Source organism: Ictidomys tridecemlineatus, chromosome 11 (genome assembly GCF_052094955.1).
Source record: "Ictidomys tridecemlineatus isolate mIctTri1 chromosome 11, mIctTri1.hap1, whole genome shotgun sequence".
Classification (NCBI taxonomy): domain Eukaryota; kingdom Metazoa; phylum Chordata; class Mammalia; order Rodentia; family Sciuridae; genus Ictidomys; species Ictidomys tridecemlineatus.
Window position 1 is genome coordinate 28,447,092 of NC_135487.1, and position 21,818 is coordinate 28,468,909.

General features: G+C 38.4%; 1 protein-coding gene across 7 annotated transcripts in view; it reads right to left on the minus strand.

The window, feature by feature from the left end:
- Positions 1–217: 217 nt before the first annotated feature.
- The window catches only part of Trit1 (tRNA isopentenyltransferase 1), a 50,787-nt gene continuing 29,186 nt past the window's right edge, over positions 218–21,818 (minus strand). For 2 of the 7 annotated variants that reach the window (XM_078025997.1, XM_078026002.1), the window contains exons 2-11: positions 20,613–20,755; positions 14,859–14,955; positions 14,014–14,159; positions 10,981–11,123; positions 8,579–8,690; positions 8,076–8,188; positions 7,758–7,835; positions 4,762–4,871; positions 4,087–4,234; positions 218–1,616 (exon numbers count right to left, since the gene is read on the minus strand). In XM_078025997.1, the coding sequence (XP_077882123.1) occupies positions 1,447–1,616; positions 4,087–4,234; positions 4,762–4,871; positions 7,758–7,835; positions 8,076–8,188; positions 8,579–8,690; positions 10,981–11,123; positions 14,014–14,159; positions 14,859–14,955; positions 20,613–20,755 (1,260 nt within the window). In that variant the 3' untranslated portion in view covers positions 218–1,446. Of the gene's footprint in view, positions 1,617–4,042; positions 4,235–4,761; positions 4,872–7,757; positions 7,836–8,075; positions 8,189–8,578; positions 8,691–10,980; positions 11,124–14,013; positions 14,160–14,858; positions 14,956–20,612; positions 20,756–21,818 lie in introns of all 7 variants that reach the window. The other 5 variants (XM_078025998.1, XM_078026000.1, XM_040288442.2 and 2 more) reach the window with 5 other exon arrangements.

The window sequence follows — 21,818 nt, forward strand, 5'->3', positions numbered from 1 at the left end:
TGCACCACAGCACCCGGAAAATGAATTTATTCTTGAGAATCAAATCAGTGAAAGGTAGTGAGGCTCTGAAATTCAGCACTTAACTGATAAAAGGTCCAAAAGGTCCATCAAGTTATATGGTTCTTTCACTCTACCTTCTCTTCTATGCACAGATAACACATTTACCAAAAATTTCTTAAGATCCAGCAGAAATGGTCCTCCTTCTACAACTTCTTCATTTTCCCTCTAAACCAAAATTCTAGTTTTTACAGCTTTTGATTACTCTTTCCTAGACTAGTGGCTTATGTGTATGTACAATATTTACAAGATTTCTGAAAGCAAGAACCACATCTCATCTCTATATTCCCTCAAGGCTAGTCCAGGGCCTCTTACATAACAGATTCTGAACAAGTTATGAAGGGAAGAGTTATTGCTTATTGAATGCAGAGTTCCTGTCTGAAATGAAAAGGTTTTGGAATAGCAGTGGTGATTGCCAAAATAATGTGATGTATAATGCTGCTGACTTGTACGTCTAAAAATGCTTAATTTTCTGTTACAAATAAGTAAATATTTATATAATACTGTTGGCAGCTCAATAACTCCAGAAAGAGCACTTCAACTTGAAATAACAAATCTTCAATAAAAGACCTTCTCTGGATATCTTCCATGAGTAAGTGCTTAACAGATATCTGCTACGTAAGTCTATGAATAATGTCAAATTTGAGAAAAAGTTTATCAAATTGATAACAGCATATTGTGTATGAAATGGATGCAGGCTTACATTTTTTTAATATCAAAGAGGCTTTCGTAAACTTTATTTGGCTTTCAATTAAAACAGAGATTTCTAACTCAACAAGAACACAACAATTATAGCAATTATCACACAGTAGTAGCTCAAAGAATTTCAAAGTCTTTAGTCTTCAAGTTCCAGGTAACAACAATTCAGTTTGATTCCCTCCTTCACTGTGGAATTCTAAGAACTTGTCTGGTTCACTTAATCATCTTACTGGGGATGGTCCTTTCCTGCCATCCACTCAAATCCAGAATTCCTGAATTGTGGCACACAATATCTCAGTCACCTACAGAAGCATCTGGAAATTAGAAATTTTATCCAGAATCAGGGATAAAAAAAAAAAAATCTTCTTTTAAAAGATGTAATGAATCCTGGTGTTCACCACTAAAAAGATCCTCAAGTACAAAAATGTGCAATCTGTGCTTCTTTTTAAAATAAAATCTTTTAAGGTTCAAAGAAAAAAATTCCTACCCTGACACAACAGCCACATAAGGAGCTGAAAGACCTGCTGTTTCCATTACAGACAACATGAGACTTTTAAACCACACCACTGAATGAAAGAAAATGGTGAGGCTTTCTAAACAGTACTCCTCAGCCCAGATGTGGAGACAGGCACAGCCCTCCATCCTCAACTGTATTCCCACCACCTTTGCAAAAGCCACTGAACATGTCTCTTAAATGCTGGATTTCAGCTCTTCATCATGCTGCTGTGAGAATCCCTTCTCTTTAAATTCTTTGTCACAGTCTGGGGAAATACTCTGGCCTTCTGTGGTATTGACAGCATCTAAGTCCAATCTTCTTCTTTTCTTCAGTTGGTGCAAATGGGATTTGGATTTTATATGTGCTGATAAGACAAAACCAAACAAACAAAAGCCTCATTAGGACATTTTAGAATTAATCCTAAAAGCAATCTAACTACATAATTTTTATTTTTAATAATAAATAACAGGATTGACAAATAAACTAGTATATCTGCTTAGCATTTTTTAAAGGAAAAATAATTTATATGGCCAGCTAGCTTACAAGTCAGAAAGAACTTCCATGTATCAAGTGCTAGGTGCATCATATCACTAACCCTCACGACAATATTGCTTTTTAAAATTTTATTTTATTATTTTTGGGGATACTAGAGATTGAACCCTGGAGCACTTTACCACTGAGCTATAACCCTGGTCCTTTTTATTTTGTCTCAATAAGTTGCCAAGACTGACCTTGAACTTGGGAACCTCCTGCCTTAGCCTCCCAAGTCACCAGGATTACAGCAACCTTGCCCAGCTCTTGTGCTCATTTTACATAGAGGGAAACTGAAGTTCAGAGAGGTCTCACACTTTGTCCAAAGTCACACAACAGGTAAACTCTTTTGCTAGATCTCATTTTCCAGAATCAGATCTCTATGGTATGGGGCTTCCTGTTACAAATACATTTCAAGGGGCTGGGGATGTGGCTCAAGCGGTATAGCACTCGCCTGGCATGCGTGCGGCCCGGGTTCAATCCCCAGCACCACATACCAACAAAGATGTTGTGTCCGCCGAAAACTAAAAAATAAATATTAAAAAAAAAAAATTCTCTCTCTCTCTCTCTTTCTAAAAAAAAAAAAATACATTTCAACTCACAAGGCTAGAAATCCAAATCTTTGTCTATGCCTCACGCTGTAGCACCAAACATATCAGATGCCTTTCTCCCACTCCTGCCCAGCTCTCACACATTGTCCCTCTTGGTCTGATATCTCTAGTCCTGGATCAAATAAGCCATTTGAAGGACTAACCCACAAGGCTTCCATTCTGTGAGCATACAATGCTCCAGAGAGATAGTAAGGGGTGCTGTCTCTGACCACCTCTTCTTTGAGTCCAGCAGTGAAGCTGAGCACACACTGTGGTATGATTCTATTGCTGACCTCTCACCCCTAAGACAGTTCTCACCTTCTGACTATCTCATATAATATGTCTCATTTTTCCTATCCTGTTTTTCTTCAAGGAAATGTCTCCTGGAAATGCCTAAAGTGAGGGACAAGTTGATAAATTTACTTTATGCATAGTAAAAAACATTACCCTTAAGGGCTTAGAAGCATGCAAAGTAAGAAAGAGGTTAGAAGTCAAAGAACAGTTTTTTTGGGGAGAAAAGTCAGCTTTGTTCTCCAGCTAGAGCCTAAGGCTAAATCTGGGCTCTGGACTGGCTCTCCATGGCAGCAGGAGATGGGAGCAAGGACTTGACAGATGGCACTATAGAAGGGCTTACACAGCTAAGCTCACAAAGGCTCACAAATGTTGCTTCTCTGAGGCTCCCCCTGAATGACATTCGACAAATCGAACCTCTAAGTTTCCTTTATGAAACAATCAGACACTCTCTTTCCCTTCCCCTTTCATCATTATAAACCAACGACAATCAAGGCTTCTTCTGCTGGCTAGGCAATCACAGCCATCCCCAGTCTCTGACAATGGAGTTCATTTTGCCAGTTACCAGTTAATAGACCTAATCATTCTATTGGTTGATATGAGGAGAAAAATCTACTTCTCTAAGAATCTAAGCAAAGCAGTATTCTGAACAGAAGGATTCCAGCCACTGGGTAAACTATAAGCCCCACTGTGCCTAAAAGAAGCTAGCCTTACATGTTTCTAGATTCAAAGCTTGGGGATGAATCCCCTAAGCTTTGACTAGATGACTACAGAAATTCACAGGAGAGTGATATAGAGGTGGAAGGTGATTATGGTGGGGCAAATCTAAGTTCTAAAGCAGAGATGCAGAGCCTTAGGGCAGGTAGCCTGGGGGTGGTAGTGTGCACTACCTTCTTCCTTCTTTATACACACTGTTAGTTTCTGTTCCGCCTTTCATTACAGTTGAGCCATTCTCACTAGCTCAACAAATTACCTTGAAAAGTACTGAAGAGATAACTATTTCTGAGGAATGTGCTCCAGAGAAGTAACTGTACTTCTGCTCCCTCCCAGCTATGCTTCTGCTTCTTCAGGTTCCTGGATGAGGTGACTTGATTCCCTTACAATCATGTAACCCCCACTGAGTTCTAAACATGAAAGGCCAAGAAATTTCTCTCAGGCAGGATTCTGAAGTCAAAGGAGCTCTAGAAAGTTAACTGCAGACCTCTGAGTAGAAATTACCTATTCCAGCTAGAGCTGGAGGGTGTAAAATATTCCTTTTATTTCAGAATGCAGAGACAACTCCCCAGATTGGGAAAGCTTCCAAGGAATTTTAAGCACAGGCTCTTAGAGGAATCTCGCTTTCCCTTTACAAATAAGCAGACTCCAGCATTCAACCTACCAAAGACTTTAAATTTTAAGGAAGGCAAGGTAATCCATCCTTACATATTTCTCCATGCCTTTCCCACACTCTACCTGCCCATTCACGGTCTCCAATGATGATTCGATCACAGAGATCACACATATGATAACTTCTCTTATTCTCAGTTTCATTGAATGGCATCTTCATTGGAGCAACTGCAGGCTTGTGACCCTAAAAACAAGGAGGCAGAGAAGGGGAGAACAATCAATTCAGAGATTTGGGTATAGAGTTCTCTGATATTAAGGGAATGGGATTTTCCCAAGTTTCCTTTTTTTTACATCCAGTGGAGCAGGTAGGCTGTGAACAAATTTTATCAACAGCCTTTCTATTTTTTGATACAGGGGATTGAACCCAGGGGTGCTTAATCACTGAGTCACATCCCCAGCCCTTTTTATTTTTAATTTTGAGACAGGGTCTTGCTAAATTTCTTAGGGCCTCACTAAGTTGCTGAGGGTGGCTTTAAACTTGCAATCTTCCTGCCTCAGCCTCCTGAGCTGCTGGGATTATGGGCGTGCGCCACTGTGTCCACCTAGCAATAACCTTTCTAAATGTGAAAGTAGAAACACAATGACCAGGGATCTAAAAGCAGCCAGCCCTATCTGCTTTATTCCCTGAAAAAAGAGGTGTGTTCCCCAACATAGTAACAAAAATATCAGTGAAGGAAAATTACAATAAACTGTTCCATGATTAATAATCACCTGAATAAAACTTTGCACTATATCAAGAGCAGGTTCAAGAACAGATTCCTTCCACTTTGAGATATCAGACACCTCTAGGCCATATACTGGAGGGACACTGGGACCAGGTCCTAAAGATGACAAAGAAAAGTTGTGAGAGATCATCCTCCAAGACCCAATCCATTCTGTCCTAGGACTCTACAACCCTCAAGAGTAACACACAGGGCCAAAGAAATAAACATTCTGTCCATACTACTCATCCTTAAAAATATTAACCACAATCCAAGAAAGACCTATAAGGTTGGTGTTTTTATTTTGTTTTATTGTTTTGTGTACTGGAGATTGAACACAGGAGTGCTTTACCACTAAGCTACATCCCAACACTTTTTATTTTATTTTTTTAAATTTTGAGACAGGGTCTCATTAAGTTTTTGAAACTGGTCTCAAACTTGTAATCCCCTGCCTCAGCCTCCCAAGTCACTAGGATTACAGGTGTGCCACACCTGGCAAGATCTTGAAAGTTAACTAGTCTGCAGCTAGTAAGTCTGGTTACATATCCAGAGACTCAGGTGCAGAATCTAGCTAATCAGTAAAGAAATAAAAATGGAGTAACAGCTCTAGTGAACACTGTATGGGCTACAACATAAAGACAGCACACAATAGAAGGAAATAAAGAGCTTTACATGTCTGAGTTCCATGTCATCTTACAATTATGGCACTCTGTGGCAAGAGAGTTCTCAGCTTTCTTTGGGAGCAGACATTAGTCTCAGGGAAGACATATCCCTCTAGTAGCCTAGCATTCATGAAAATCCTTGATAGCATGCTGATGACCATGGGCTGGGAACAATAGTATGAGCCAGGAAGCTGCAGAATCTGGGAACTACAAACATGTCCTGGAATTAATCTAGATGACTCCCTTCTTTTAAGAGCCTATTCTAGAGGAGTATTCAAGAAATTCCCACTGGTAAATACTTCTGAATGGAGATGTGGCTGAAGATAGCAAGGAGCATAGCTGCAGGCATTTCACCCAAGAGCCATCCATGTAGCAGGACTTTAGTCTCTGTTTGCTGGTAGCTTCCTCAGTCTACAGACAAACTAAATTGCTTTCTGCAGGTAGGTGAAGTCAGTTGACTAAAGGCAAAGAGCATCACCCCAAGGACAAAAAAACATCAAAGGCATCAGAATGCCAACGTCTGGCAGGTGCTGGCCTTTTGATTGTGCCAACCACAAATAAGATTCTTTACAAACTAGACTGGGCTGCACCTGCCACCACACGGAAAGGTGAGACTGGGAGGGTGCAGGCGGCACCCACAGTACACCTGGCCTTGGCTAAGCTTTGCACCTGTTTCCAGGCCACTCTACATTTTCCTTTCTCCTCTAAGTCCTTTGTTGGGCTTCTGTGCCCTGTCTAAGCACCTTTCAACAAGTTCTCGGCTCCCAGCTGCTATTTCTGGCTTGGGTCCAAGGCCAAGCTGGGGTGGGGAAGTCCCTCTGGCTCCTTGCCAGAACCATATCCCAGCAGACCAACCCTGACCAATCACACGTGGGTCCTGACTTACAGAGCAGCTGTGCCTTTCACTCTAGCACCAGGACTGTGCTGGCACATACACGAATGAGGAACAGGCATATGACACACTGTGCTATCAACCCCTCCCCTCAGGGATAGGGGAGTGACTCTGGCTTTACCACAGGAGGAAGTTCCAAATTATTACAAACAAGCCTTTTGTTACTCTTATTGTCAGACTTGGGAAGAGAAACTGCACTTGAAATTTGCAGTACTAAACTTAAACTTTAAATGACACAAAGACTTCCCCTCTATCATGACATGCAGGTAAAGAAGGATATGTAGAAGATAGCAATCCAGTGGTCTACAACATGGATCAAGGTGTTTTATGTATTCACAGAATACACACTAAGGAGCAGGGGTAAAGGTTTCAATGGGCCTTCCCTGTAACTGAAAGCAAAAGTCTACTGGCAAATAGTAAATAAAGGATGAATCAATAGTATATTTAAAAAGTATCCACAGATAAAAATGGAGTTTCATTTAAATTAATCTCCTTTTAGCTCAAAAGTACACAATTTCTTACCAAGGCCCAATACTAATGTTGTCTAGCTAACAGTATAACTAAAAGAAACAAGAGTGTAGATTCTAAAGTCAGTCCTGCATTCAATATCTACTACTAGAGGATTTGAGGCAAGTTATTTAACTTCTTCAGGACTTCATTTTCTCATCTGTAAAAACCCCCATCTTTGAAAGTTCAATAATACATGTACATCACCAAGTTCAGTGCCAAAGACACAGCACAGAGTCAATGAATGACAATTTTCTTCCTCTTCATTTAAGAGTTCTGCTCTACTAAAGTTTCAATTGAAACAACTTAAGCACCATGTCTACTATAAAGAAGAGGCTGGAATAAGTGGTGAAGGTTTTGTCCCCATCCCATACTAGAGATTGAATCCAGGAACACTTCACCATTGAACTATATCCTCAGCCCTTTTAAAAACAGTTTTTTTTTAAATTTTGAGACAGGTCTTGCTAAGCTGCCAAGGCTGGCTTCAAACTTGCAATCCTCTTGCATCAGTCTCCTGAGTAGCTGGATCACCGGTGAGCATCACCACACCCAGCAAGGATTACTCATAATCATCTGGCCCAAGAACCATTTTAATTAGGAAAGCTCTTAACAGAATTCTGATTGCTCTTCAGGTGCAAAACTAAAGCTAAAATCAGCACCAAACACCAACTCTGCCAAAGAAGCTGCTGTCTTATACCTATTTGCAGCCAGTACCATCTGGTGAAGAGATAAAGAATACTCCTCAATGGAAACATATTATTTTTTTCCTGAGGTATCACAAAAAAATATCCCTGAACAATCATTTATGTAATACATACTCTCCTAGGTCAGGTCCCAAATCTTAAAACAGGTCTGACACTAAATTTCACTTTCTGGGTGCTCAGAGTATACCTATATTCTATTGAAAATGTGGGCCCAGAGAATAAAGTTAAACATGAGACTTACTGCTCAAAAAACGGTTTTTAACCCATCGGTTTTGCTTCCGGGCATATCTCTTAGTTACTTGTTTCAGAGCCTCAATACCTGAAAGATATGGTAGGTACAGAAACATTTAGGTAAGTATATCTTTCCCCACCAAAAGGCAGGCCCTCCCAGCCCAGCAGCAGAGAAAATCAGCACAGTTAGCTTTGAAGGATGATAATCTTAATTCTGAGCTGAAGGTAATTTGGGACTCTTCTAGCCTCAGCTCTTGCTCAGACCATACCAGCAGGGTAGTCTGTCACCCAAGGATGTCCAAGACTAGTTAGATGGAGGAATTCACACCTTTCTTTAGAAGCTGGTTACTAGTCTCTGGTGTGCATTTTCCCTCAGTGATCAGGTACTCGTGAAATTCCTTGAAGCCAATTGATTGGAAGATACCATGTTGATAGTCCTGGCTGGGAACAGGAGAGCATCAGCAGATGAGCCATTGCCTCTGAAAGCTAGCAGGGGCCTTGGATGATCTAGTTGAGCCATTTCATTTCAGAGAGCCATTTCATTTCATTTCATAGGAAATTGAGATCCTGAATAGTTCCTAACACTGAAATTCTCCCTTCCCCTTCCCACTATCTCCCAAATTACTTCCTTGTATAGTAACTCCTTTGAATGTCTGAAAGATGAGAAAATTGCAACTGTAACAAGTACACCAAACCCCCTTTCAAAAAAACTTGCCAATGCCAAGGACAAAGGCTAAGAAACAAGTAGATCCAAAACCAGTATTACATCTATGGTCTTTCAACCATAGACAAGGGATGGAGAGTAAATCAGAGTAATAGCTAAATCCTCACCAATTTTCTGAAATGTTCTTCTGATTATAGCGTCTGTGAAAATCTCTTAGTTCCTCCAAGAGCCCAGCAGTAAGCATATCATCCACTCTCTTATCCAAGCGCTCATCTAGAACTTGAATCAAATTAGCCCATGAACCAGCAATACATTGCAGGTACCTACTGTACGCTTACATGATGAATGAACAGGCTGTTATGAAGAAGAAAATGTGTTCAAATGGAAGAAAGAATTCAGACCTCAAAGATTTTATAATAATTCATGTAATATTTACTCACACTTCAACAACTCCAAATAAAAGTAAAATAGCCAGAATGAATCACATATCTTCTCATTATATAAACCCAAAGCATAAAATCATAGATATTATGAAGGGTAAATATTATTGTATGAAATTTATATTCATTTTTTAGAGGCAGGCAGCTGAGGGTCCCCTGGTTTATCTTTATTAATTTTGGTCATTGTATTTGCTCATCTAACTTCATATTACTTTCCATTAAGAACCTCCCACTGGGTGCACCTCCTTCCCTTCACACTTCCCCCGCACCCTGCCGGGAGGTGAGGCTCTGACCACCTGCTGGCTTGTGTCCTAACCACGTTGTGCCTCATGAAGAAAGTCCCATAATAAAGGTTTTTCCCATTAAAAAAAAAAAAAAAAAAAAAAGAACCTCCCAGATGACTAGAGAATATCATCCTAAGTAAATAAACCAATCCCAAAAAACCAAAGGCTGAATGTTTTCTCTGACATGCAAATGCTAATTTCACAATAAGTGGGGTGGGGGGAGAATAAAAGTACTTTGGATTAGTAAAGGGAGATGAAGGAAGGAAGGCAGAATGGAAATAGAAAAGACAATAGACTGAATCAGACATTACTATCCTATGTGCAAAAATGATTACATGACGAATGTAATCCTACAACATGTATAAGCAGAAGAATGAGAAGTCAAAATACAAAATATATTCCACTATCATGTAACTAATTACAACAAATTTTTAAAATATTTTTTTTAATTACAAAAAAAAAAAAAAAAAGGAATCCCCCAGATGACACCCTGGATAAGAATGCAGAACTTTAACACAAAATCATTCTAGGTATATCTTGAACTGAGACAGATAAAGGAGCAAGGAGTGAGAGGTCATAATCATTCAGATATGGTAGCCAATAACAGGTTTATCATGAATCAAATACTATTATTTTATGATAAATTATAGCACAGGCTTTTATTTACAAAAATGTCATTATTAAAAATTATCTTTTTCTATAAACTCAAAACTGAGAATAATTTAACAACAAATTTTCACCATTTCAGTTATGCTCTTCTAAATCTCTATCATTGCTAGTTCTTGGCTTGTAATAATAATAACCTTTCTTCTTCCTAAAAAGTTTTCATTTATTGAGGACTTAACCATGTGTACCAAGGCACATTCTGGGAACTTTGTATGTACTTTACTTATATGCTCACTTATTTTGCAATGTTGGGGACCAAACAAGCACCCTACCACTGAGCCATGCCCTCCCACAACTTTATATGTATTAATTCATATAATCCTCAATGGAGCTATAAGATATAAATATCTCCATTTTATAAGAGAACTGGGGCTCAGAAAGGTAAACCAACTTGTCTTAAAAACTCACATAGGTAGAAGGTGACAGAGCAAGAATGAGAAATGAGACAGTGTGCCTCACAGCCTGTGCTATTAATTACTATGTAACACTACCTATCCACATAATAATCTCATCTTCCGAGTCCTAGCTCATCAGCTACCTTTACAAATTGATCCCTGACTTCCCCTAGAAGAATGGTCATCATCCATCCTCTGTGGTTCCACAGCACTCTCTCTTATTCATCTCTGAAACCCAAGTACTATACAGAATATTTGGGTACACGACACTTCACTGATGCTTACTGAATGTTTGCTGGATGAATAAGTTACTACAATCACAGGGCATTATTATACTTTAGCAAGAAAAACACATCAGGCAAGCTAATTATCATATTATCCATTTTTTTAGGCCTACTACTTCTAGAATAATTAGAATTCCAGTCTCCAGTCAACCCTGAGGTCAGACCTTCTTCCAGAGGAAGCCTTCCTTCTTCTCTTTCTCCTTTGGACCTTCCCTGGTTGGCAGTTTATTTCCTCCTTCACCCATCCCCTCCTTTCTCACACTGGCATCTATCCTAGTACCAATGCTGCCCTTTCCTGCCTTTGTAAACAGACAGTTAGAAGAAGGGCATTCCATCTAAGTCAATGAGTTCAATCCCAGCACACATTAATAATGATAATAAACTTAATGGCTAATGCTAGTTTAGGGCTTATTATGAGCCATTTTGTAGTTCCAAGCATTTTATATACTATACAGTAACTTAGTTCTACCTCAGATAGTCTCTAGGACAAAGGGTTTTACCTGTTTGGTCAGCATAAAGCCAAAGGATGCAAGGGTTAGGAAACTTCAGAGGACCTCCAAGAGGACCACCACCTTCCTCTGCATGTTGTTGATGTAGAAATTCACTATGAGAGATTCCTGTTTCTTCAAACACTTGCAAGCTCCTAAAGTTGTTTCAAAGGAGATGAGGGAACCCATCAATTAGGAAATATTCATTCTCAAGTGAAACAAGGAGAAAACCTGTATATAATAAAAAGCCTCACTTTCATTTGCACTGCATAAGTCCCCCAAAACAAGGTCCAGAGTTACTCTATTCCTATAGCTATGTGGAAAGAATTCTAAAGAAAATTCTAGGTAAATGAGAAATAATACTATTCTTCTACACATGCATTCTAAAATCAGTAAATAGGTTCAGAAACTACAGGTTTCTTCTACATAAACAGAATGGGACTCACTCACTTTCATGTGAGCAGTAAAAGAGCTTATTTGGGACAGTTTGAACAAGCTAACAAGTCTGGTCTCGCTGGAGTGCCTTTCCCACAGTATAAAAGTATGCTGTGTATCCAGCTCATCAACTTTCTTCTTAAATATGTCTAAAATTAATGAGGAATGCTCCTGCTAATCCAGTACTCTATTAGCACAAAGATCATTGAAGAAATCCACTTCAGTCTGGATCTACTATATTATGCAGCACAGGTAACTGAACTCCCAAATCTAGACTCCACCACTCTGGGTGATTGCAATTTATCAGCTTGAAAGTGATCCTTCCTTTCCTGACCCAATTCCACTTCCTGAAACCCAAACACAAGAGTAAAGACCCCTTGTCTTTCAGTATTAATGGTCAAAGAGGATCTATAAGAGGAAAAAAAATGTAACAGAGGGCTGGAGAGAAGCTCAGTGGTAGAGCCCTTGTCTGGCATGCACAAGGCCCTGAGTTTAATCCCAGAACACATAAAAAAAGCAAAATGTAAAGAACACCACAATTATCTAGAGTTTAGACTATAAACTCAACCCTAAAGAAAAATAAAAAGTCCTTCAGACAAGTGTCATGGAGCATGCCTATATCCCAGCTACTCGGAGACTAAGGCAGAAATACTGCAGATTCAAGTCCAGCCTGGGCAACTTAAATCATCTCAAAAAATTTTTAAAAAGGGTTAGGTGTGAAGCTAGCCCAGTGATAAAGCACTTTCTAGCATGTATGAGGGCTTGGTTCAATCCTTATTACTGCCAAAAAAAACAACCAAACAAAAAATCTGTCCTCCAATCCTCTCTAGAGGGTAGACACTTATCTGGCACAGTGGCACATACCTATAACTCTGGCAATCAGGAAGCTGAAGCAGGAAAATAGCAAGTCTGAGGCCAGCAGCAAAGCCCTATCTCAAAATAAAAAAAATAAAAGGGCTCAGGGTATAATTCAGTGGCCAAGCATCCCTGGGGTTAATCCCTGGTACCACAAAAAAATAAAAACAAAAATAAACAAAAGAGAGATTCTAGAACTCTTCTTGGAAATTAGTAACCCCTAATATGGCACAACTCTCATTTCATTAATTAGGGGTTACTAATTTACCTCAGCAAATATACAGAGGTGATAAGAAAGAAAAAACTGATTAGCCAAGGAGAGAATAATAAAAATCAAACTCATGTCATAAAAGAATAAAAAAAGAATATAAAAATGAATGTTTACTTTTGTGTTACTGAGTTTTATAAAAATTGAAAGATTTCTACTAAAATGCTTAAAATACAATGTTTGGATACTGCAAAATATAAACTTTATTAATCTAGAACATGGCATTCTTATCAGGGTGATACTGCTTTCAAAGGGGTAAATAAAGCCAAGAGCAGTGGCCCACACCTGTAATCCCAGCAGTTTAGGAGGCTGAGACAGGAGGATCTCGAATTCAAAGCCAGCCCCAGCAAAGCGAGGTTCTAAGCAACTCAGTGAGACCCTATCTCTAAATAAAATACAAAATAGGGCTGGGAATGTGGATCAATGGTTGAATGCCCCTGAGTTGAATCCCTGGTACCAATTTTAAAAGGGAGAGGTAAATAAAACTTACAATGGTATGTGCCCCTCCAAAGGACAACCCTACCTGAAAAGACCTTATTATTTGCGTGTATGGTGTGGGGGTACTCGCAATTGAACCCAGGGATACTCTACCACCAAAGTATATCCCTAGTCCTTTTTAAAGTTGCCCTGGGATTGTAGGCATGCACCATCACACCCAGCTTCAAGACCTTATTCTTAGTGTAAAATTTCTTTCAGGTGGGAGGGGAGGAGTTTACAATTAGGAAAAAAGTTCTAAAAAGGTTTCTGGGGGGCAGAATAATGAAAAAGGATTAAAAAACACTGATCTAGAAAAATCATTTGAGTGGAAAACTTTATAACCGCCATCAACACCAATACAATATCAATATAATATTTAATCTGTATAACTACCCATATAGTATAGTAAGTCCTTCACTAGATGTTTCACTCTGTCAGATGTGGTAATCACTACCAACACTGCAGAAAAACAAAGCTAACAGATGAGGCTGCAATTCCAAATAACCGAAGAAAACATGACCTTATGAGTTCATTCACTACCTCTGTTCCCTACAAAAGAAAGTCTCCATGTACAAAGGTGAGCTGAGCTATGAGACAGTTTATAAAATCCACCTCCCACTGGGAAAGCTGCTGGGGCAGAATTCAGCATTGCACAATCAATTATGAAACCCAAATCACAATGTAAACGGACTGCATGCCAGAAAAAATTTATATGAAAACTGTTATACAAGCAAAGATCAAATAGAAAATGAAGCAAGATTACATAGGCCCTAGGGGGAAATGATACTGTACTATGCATTTAAAATGTAACAACAAAGCAGGGTGCAAGTATTTATTGAGGGAGTTGGGCTGAGGCAGGAACTCAGGGCCTCCTAAACTGCTGAGCTGGAACAACACATCAATCTCCCCTAACTGCTATTACCAAGCCTCTCTGTCACCTAGGCAAACTGAACATCTTACTACCCTTCAACTCTAAAAAAATACAGGGCAGCAGGCCCAGTCTTTCTTACCTGGCCACTTTGCGCTTGTCATGTGGGTGTAACTTGGCAGCCATTTCTGGGTCTACCTGGCTTAGGCGTTTGTGGAGTACATAACCATCCTCCTTTTCAAGCTCCGCTTTTCGGTCAACCACTTTCTCAGTGCCCATCTCTTGGGACTATTAAATGAAGGTTTAGAGTAAATTTAATCAACAATTCAATAAACATTGAGAGAACATATATGCCAGGCACTTTACTCAGTGTTAGGAATACAGAATAGAGATGAGTTAGATCATACCATATGGTAAGAGAGATAGATCATAAACCCAAAATTCCAATACGCTCTGGTAAGTGTTGTGAGACCACAGCAAACAAAGAGGAATGAGGGCTTACGGTGTAGGGAAATACTCATCTACCCTTGCTTTCTTGTCATAAGCACAAACAGGTACCAGAGCTACCATATCTATTTTAATATCCAAGAATCTAGCTCAAACAGTAGACTAGAATTGCCATCACATTACCATATGTAAAGTCTCACCCTACACAGTAGCATCTCCACAAGAAAGGCAGTGTTAGACATCTCTCACTCATAGATACTGTGCTGCCAGCCGGGAAATGCTGAATCAGACTAATGGACTGTTTACTTACATGGAGATGCTAATTAATCCACAGAAGAACATTTTTCCCACCCACAGTCCTTGCCCTTAGGTCAGCCTTGAGGAGCACACTTCCAATATAAAGGTAGCATTTGCTTCAGAATATTAAGTAGGAAAATTACAGTTGTTAAGTACAAGAAATAAGCAAGAGTCAATTTTCTTCCCACTAAAACTAGCTGAGGAACTCACTTCCTCAGTGAGTTACAAGTGAACTAAACATACCTTGGTATTAACAAGAACTTTCCAGAGCAGAGACTCAATGTAATAATTGGTTCCTCCCACGACAATAGGAATTTTGTCTCGAGCAAATATATCTTCAATGTGAACATTAAGAAAGACATCATGATATTTAATATTAAGAAGAGAATCCTTCCAGGTGCAGTGCACACCTGTAATTCTAGTTACTGGGAGGCTGAGGCAGAAGGATTGCAAGTTCAAGACCAGCCTTGTCAACTTAGAAAAGACCTGTCTCAAAACGAAAAATAAAAAGGACTGGGGATGTAGCTCAGTGGTTGAGTACACCTGGGTTCAATCTCCAGTACTGTTTGAAAAAAGAGAGAAGAGAGAAGAGAGAGAGAGAGAAGTCTGACTCACTTGGTAAAGGGAGTATCAGCAAGAAAGCATATTTGTCTGCAAAGGTAGAAACCAAAATGAATTGATACCAGCCTGGAACATTTCCTTTAAGTTCAGAATAATTTCCAATTAGCTCTGGAGGTACTTGCATAAACCACATACAAATGTATGATGGTAATTCCTTCCAGTTCTCTTTCCTTCCACTTTATAGTGGAAGCTGCTCAGGAAGCCACCAAGGTGACATTCAGTGTGAGACTTTTGCCTTCTAAGAAAAAATATAACCTGGTTTCTCTAAGCCATAGTTCTTAGCATGTTTTTACTATTATGTGGTAGCAATGAACATTTTAGCCACTCGAGACCTCAGCAGATAAACTGAAACAAATAGACAGACATCAACCTTCAGATTCCAGTTCTTGGGCAAGTTCTCAACATTGAACTTCAGGTTTCCCCTCTGTAAAATCCCTATGAGTTCTTATGAACATATATAATAATATACATATATAAAGCTGCTACAATGCCTGAAAAATAGTAAGCAGTCAAATTACATTAGTCACTATTGTTTTTATATCCCTGCTACTTTGGATTCTTTTAAAAATTTCTGTTGAACAGATAATTATCTGCTTTAACAGATTCTGAGAATTATTATTCTGAGAATAAATTATTTTGAAAATAATAAAATAAAAAATAGGCTTTTAGTATCCAGATAAGGAATCACGTACACATTGCTTCCCTTTGCCAGCCAATTATGGGCACAGAAATAGATGATCTCTTTTTACAGAAGCCAACTAATCCTTAAAATGTTGGGGAGGCAAGGCACAGTAGCACACACCTAAAATCCTAGCAATTTGGGAGGATGAAGCAAAAGGACTGCAAGTTCAATACCAGCCTCAGCAACTTGGCAAGATCCTATCTCAATAATAAAAAGGGCTGGGGCATAGCTCAGTGGAAGAGGACACCTGGGTTCAATTTCTAGTGAAGAAAAAAAGAGGGATGGGAAGAGGGAAAGAGAGGGGGAGGTGGGAAAAGAAAGACAGAGACAGAGATAGACTGACAGGAAGACAGACAGATACTGGGGTGAGCTGGGATGGAGTGGGAAGAAAGATGTTTTCAATCAAGGATCACAAAGAAAAAAACACTATTTATTTTATTTTTATTTTTTTTCAGTGCTGGAGATCAAGTCCAGGGCCTCACACATGTTAGGCAAGCACTCTACCATCAAGCTGTACCCCAACCCTTTATTTTTCTAAAAAGAAAAACAAATTCTCTATTCTCCCTTTAAGTATAGGGAACATATAATTACAGAGTAAAGCCAGGGGAAGCAGTCCACACCTGTAATCCCTGCTACTCAAAAGGCTGAGGCAGGAGGATTAAAAGTTCAAGGCTAGCCTCAGCAATTTAGTGAGACCATGTCTAAAAAATAAAAAGAGCTGGCGATGTACCTCAATGGTAAAGCACTCCTGGGTTCAATCCCTACCTAGTACTACTATTACTACTACTACTATTACTACTACTACTACTACTACTACTACTATTACTACTACTACTAGTACTACTACTACTACTACTACTAACAACAACAAAAATAACGGAGTAAAATAAAACTTCAATTATATAATATATAAGGGAAAGGGAACAAAGAAAAGAAAGGGAGAAACTGATAAGACTCCAGAAGGGGAGAGAACAGAAAAGAAGGAAGGAGATGTAATTGAAAGTATTAGGTGGGAAAAGGGTTAACTTGTCTGCCTAAGTCATGAAACTACTGTAATTTGGGCAAAACTCTTCTCTCAGGGCCTCGAACATTCACCTGTCAAATTAAGAAGGCTGACTGAAGATAGAGGTAGAATACCTGCCTAGGACCTGTCTGGATCCCCAGCACATCAAAAAAGAAGACTGACTGAATGGAATATTACTCAGCAATAAAAGAGAATAAAATCATGGCATTTGCAGGTAAATGAATGGAGCTGGAGAAGACAATGCTAAGTGAAGTTAGCCAATCCCCCAAAAAACAAATGCCGAATGTTTTCTCTGGTATAAAGTGACTGACTCATAGTAGGATAGGGAGGGGGAACATGGGAGGAATAGATAAACTCTAGATAGGGCAGAGGAGTGGAAGGGGACAGGAGGAGGCAGGGGGTTAGCAATGATGGTGAAAGGTGATGAACATCATTATCCAAAGTATATGTATGAAGACATGAATTGGTGTGAACATACTTTATATACAGAGATATGAAAAATTGTGCTCTGTATATGTAATAAGAATTGTAATGGATTCCACTGTCATGTATTTAAAAAAGAAAATCGATTAAAAAAAAAAGACTGACTGAGCCAGAGGGTTGTAGGTTGGGGTAGCTTCCAGCTATTCAGGAGGCTGAGGCCAAGAGGATCACTTGAGCCCAAGAGTTGAGGCTAGTCTGGGCAACACAATGAGACCCTATCACAAACAAAACCAAAAGACTGGCTTTTTTTTAAGATACTTTCAGTCTGATGTTCTGAATTGAGGCATTTCCCAAAATTCATAAATCTAGACTAAAAGTGATCTAATGAAGTCTTCACCTGTTGATTCCAAGTCCTTTAAAAATCTTAATTAGGGCTGGGGATGTGGCTCTAGCGGTAGCGCGCTCGCCTGGCATGCGTATGGCCCGGGTTCGATCCTCAGCACCACATACAAACAAAGATGTTGTGTCCGCCGAGAACTAAAAAATAAATATTAAAAATTCTCTCTCTCTCTCCTCTCTCACTCTCTCTAAAAAAAAAAAAAAAAAAAATCTTAATTAGCTCTTCATTTTGTATCAATTCTTTCTGAAAAAACCAAACTGTCTTATAGCAAAAACTTACATTTGGTAATGTATTAATTTGTAACCAGCTTTCATATACATTATCTCATCTGATATAATAGCCTTGTGAAGTAGGTAGAGCAGGAATTATTATCTGCATTCTAATCTCTGCCCATTTGATTGGCAAAAAAAAAAATTGCCTCATTATTTGATTTGCATGCCCCTGGTTAACAGCAAGGGTAAACTTTTTTCATGTTTATCACTATTTGTATTTCTTCCTTTGTGAATTTTATATATTATATATATATATATATATATACATATATATATATATATATGATGGGAATTAAAATATGTATATTATAACCTTTTCTGTGTTACAATTATTTTCCCCTAGGTTTACAGTCTGTTCTTTTTTTCTTTTTTGGTACCAGGGATTGAACCCAGGGGCACTTTACTGCTGAGCCACATCCCCAGCCCTTTTTATTTTGAGACAAGATCTCAATAAGTTGCTTAGGGCGTTGCTAAATTGCTAAAGCTGGCTTTGAATTTATAGTCCTCCTGCCTCTATCTCCCAAACTGCTGGGATTACAGGCATGCACCACCATGCCTGGCGTGATCTGTTTTTAAATTATGTTTGTAGTGAGCTATTTTCCTTCTTTTTGAACTATAAAATATTCCATACATACAAAAGAATATATGTAACACATATAAATTATGAAGTCTAGTAATAAAACACTGACAAACCCAATGTAAGAAATGGAGTACTCCCAATTCCTTTGAAGTCTCCTATATATTCATTCCCATCCCAACCTCTACTTCTCTCAAAGGGAATCAACATTTTGAATTGCTCTGTTTTTTTAGTTTGTTTTTCATCATCCCTCACTTTTCTTATATTAGTACTGGTATGTATGTATCCCTGATATGTATGTATTGGTTAATTTGCTTATTTTGTAACCTTTATAGTATCATGCAATGACAGAAAGAGACATGTATCCTTCTGTGATTTCCACATTTATATTGTTTCTGAGATTCTTTCATGTTGATTCATGTAGCTGCAATTTATTAAATTTCACTCTTTTAAAGTACATAGCTCATATGAGTGAGTAAAGCAAATTTTATACATTCTTCTATAAATGGGAATTTGGGTATTTATTGTTTTTGCTATTAAGTGCAATACTGATATAATAAAATTTACCAAATACCTTCTGATATACTTGTGTCAAGAGTTTTTCAAGGGCATGCACCTACATGTCTGGTTGATATACATTCTCATTAATACAAAGGTTTAATTCACATATTTAAACTAGTTATTTTCTTTTTAATGTATCAACGAAGCCCTTCCCTTCTTTTAAATCATTTAACTACTCAAATCAATCGTATATATTCCCATTTGTTTCAAAGTTTCATTATAAATACCTACATTTAACTTTAAAATTTATCTGGAACTTATTATATCACATGTAAAGCACCACATGTAATGAGGACCTGACTTGTTTTGCGGTACTGGGGATTGAATTCAGGGTGCCCTAGCACTGAACTATGTCCCAAGCCTTATTTATTTATCTATTTATTCATTTATTTATGTATTTTCCGGTACGGGGGATTGAACCCAAGGTATCTTAACACTGAACTATATCTCCAACTCTTTCTTTTGAGTTAAGGTCTGGCTAAGTTGCCCATACTAGCCTTGAACTTGCAATCCTCCTGCCTCAGCTTCCTGAGTAGCTGGGATTACAGGTGTGAGCCACCATGCCCAGCTAGGACATGACTTTATTTTTTTCCAAAACAATTAATTTCCAGGAACAATTATTAACTACCTCATTATTTCTTTATTGTTCCGAAATGACACCTTGATTGTAAGATAAATATATACATTCATTTGAATCTGCAAATGGATTTTCTATTCTGTAGCATAAATTTATCTAGTATTATATAAATTCCATGCTATTATAATTATTATGCTTTTCTAATATGATTTAATATCTGACAGTTCAAATGTTAAAAGCAGTCTTATTTTAAAATATAGTCTCCTCATATTTTTTTCAAAATTTTCTGTTTTATCCAGAACTATTTTTTTCCAGTCCTCCCCTACTCCATAATCCCTTTGAAATTTTAATTTTCACCTCATTATATTTATAAATTAATTTTGTATCCCCACTTAAAGGCTATACAAAAACTAAAGCTCGTGGGAGTTAAGTAAACTTCACCCAATAAAGTTCAGGCAGTCAAAAGAGGTAGTTTTAGAACTAGAACATACATTTTCTGATTCCTAAATCAGTGTTCTTGTCATTAAAACAATTTTTCTCAAATTTTAATGTACTAATTCTTATTAAGAGTTACCTGGACCTCTTTATAATGCAAATACTGATATAGTAAGTATAGAATAAAACCAAAGATTCCGCATTTCTAACCATTTCCAAATGGATGCTGATGCTACAGTCTAAGGATAAGACTCTGAGGAGCAATAGCACTTTATCTTTCAATCCATACAGATCTGTGACATTAACTACTGATAGTGAGGTCTTGGGTGTGCCTGCTTGGAAGAAACTGCCACCAAAAGAAAAGCTCTTTCTTGGCTTAGACTTCTTTGCACCTCCAAGCCTAGCAGATGTCTTTCCTTAAGGATATCAGAGCAGTTGCTTTGTTCCTGAAGTCCACCACTGTGTAATTGGTCACAAGAGGATCCACGAAGCTGATCATATGGTGCTGGCAGATTCTCTGCTCTTGGGCAGAAACCTTGTTGGTGATGATATCTAGCCCTTCATAGACCTAAGGGAAAGAAAATTAATGTGAGAAAGTCATCTACCTTCATAAAACGCACATTTAATGGGTGGGAATGGTTATCTATTCCTCCTTCCAGATGAACAGCTGACTAACCCAAAGTACCAGGTCTACCCTGTATCTAAGAGCACAGTCATATCCACAAAGCCTAAGTCAATGAAAGAAGAAAAAAGAGCATTAGTTATCTTATCAAATAGTAGTTGTTAGCTCAGATTGAAAAAAAAAGGTTCTCCGCTCTTATAGCGGAGATTTACTGAGAGGCTGACAGGAACCCAAGAACATAATATAAATTGTAATGTGTCTCCATAGGACTTAAGTATCCCATTTTTGAACATAAGTTTAAAAGACACTAAAATTTTCAACCATTTAAAAAAAAAGAAAAAAGAGATTCTCTGCTGGGTGTGATGGCACACGCCTATAAACCCAGCAACTTGGGAGGCTGAGGCAGTTGGAACATGAACTCAAATCCAACCTCAGCAATTTAGTGAGGCCCAAAGCAACTTAGTATGACACTATCTCAAAATAAAATATAAAAGGGCTGGGAATATGACTCAAATATTAAGCACCCCTGGATTCAATCCCTGGTACAAAAAAAGAAATAGGTTTTCTAAGCCTAAACTTTTATACATTTAAAAATGAGTGGGTTGCCAGGCATACTGGCTCATGCCTATAATCCCCCTAGCTCAGGAAGCTGAGGCAGGAGGATCATCAAGTTCAAAGCTAGCCTCAGCAATTTAGCAAGGCCCTGAGCTAGGGATGTGGCTCAGGGGATAAGTGCCCCTGGGGGTTCAACCCTGGTACCAAAAGAAAAAGAAGGAGGGAAGGGAAGAAGAGGGAAGGGAAGGGAGAAAGAAGGAAGAGGGAAAGAAAGAAAACAGAATCGAGTAGGTTGTTTTATTTATTCTATTTACCACAAGCCTCCAGAAAGGTAACATTTTCATTGTTCATAATTCTAACTTCAGGATGCTCAGATATTTTTTGGATTTATTAAATGGCTCTAAAAAGTTTTTGGAATTTGTATAAGATTGGTTCCATTTTGTAGAGAAGTGGC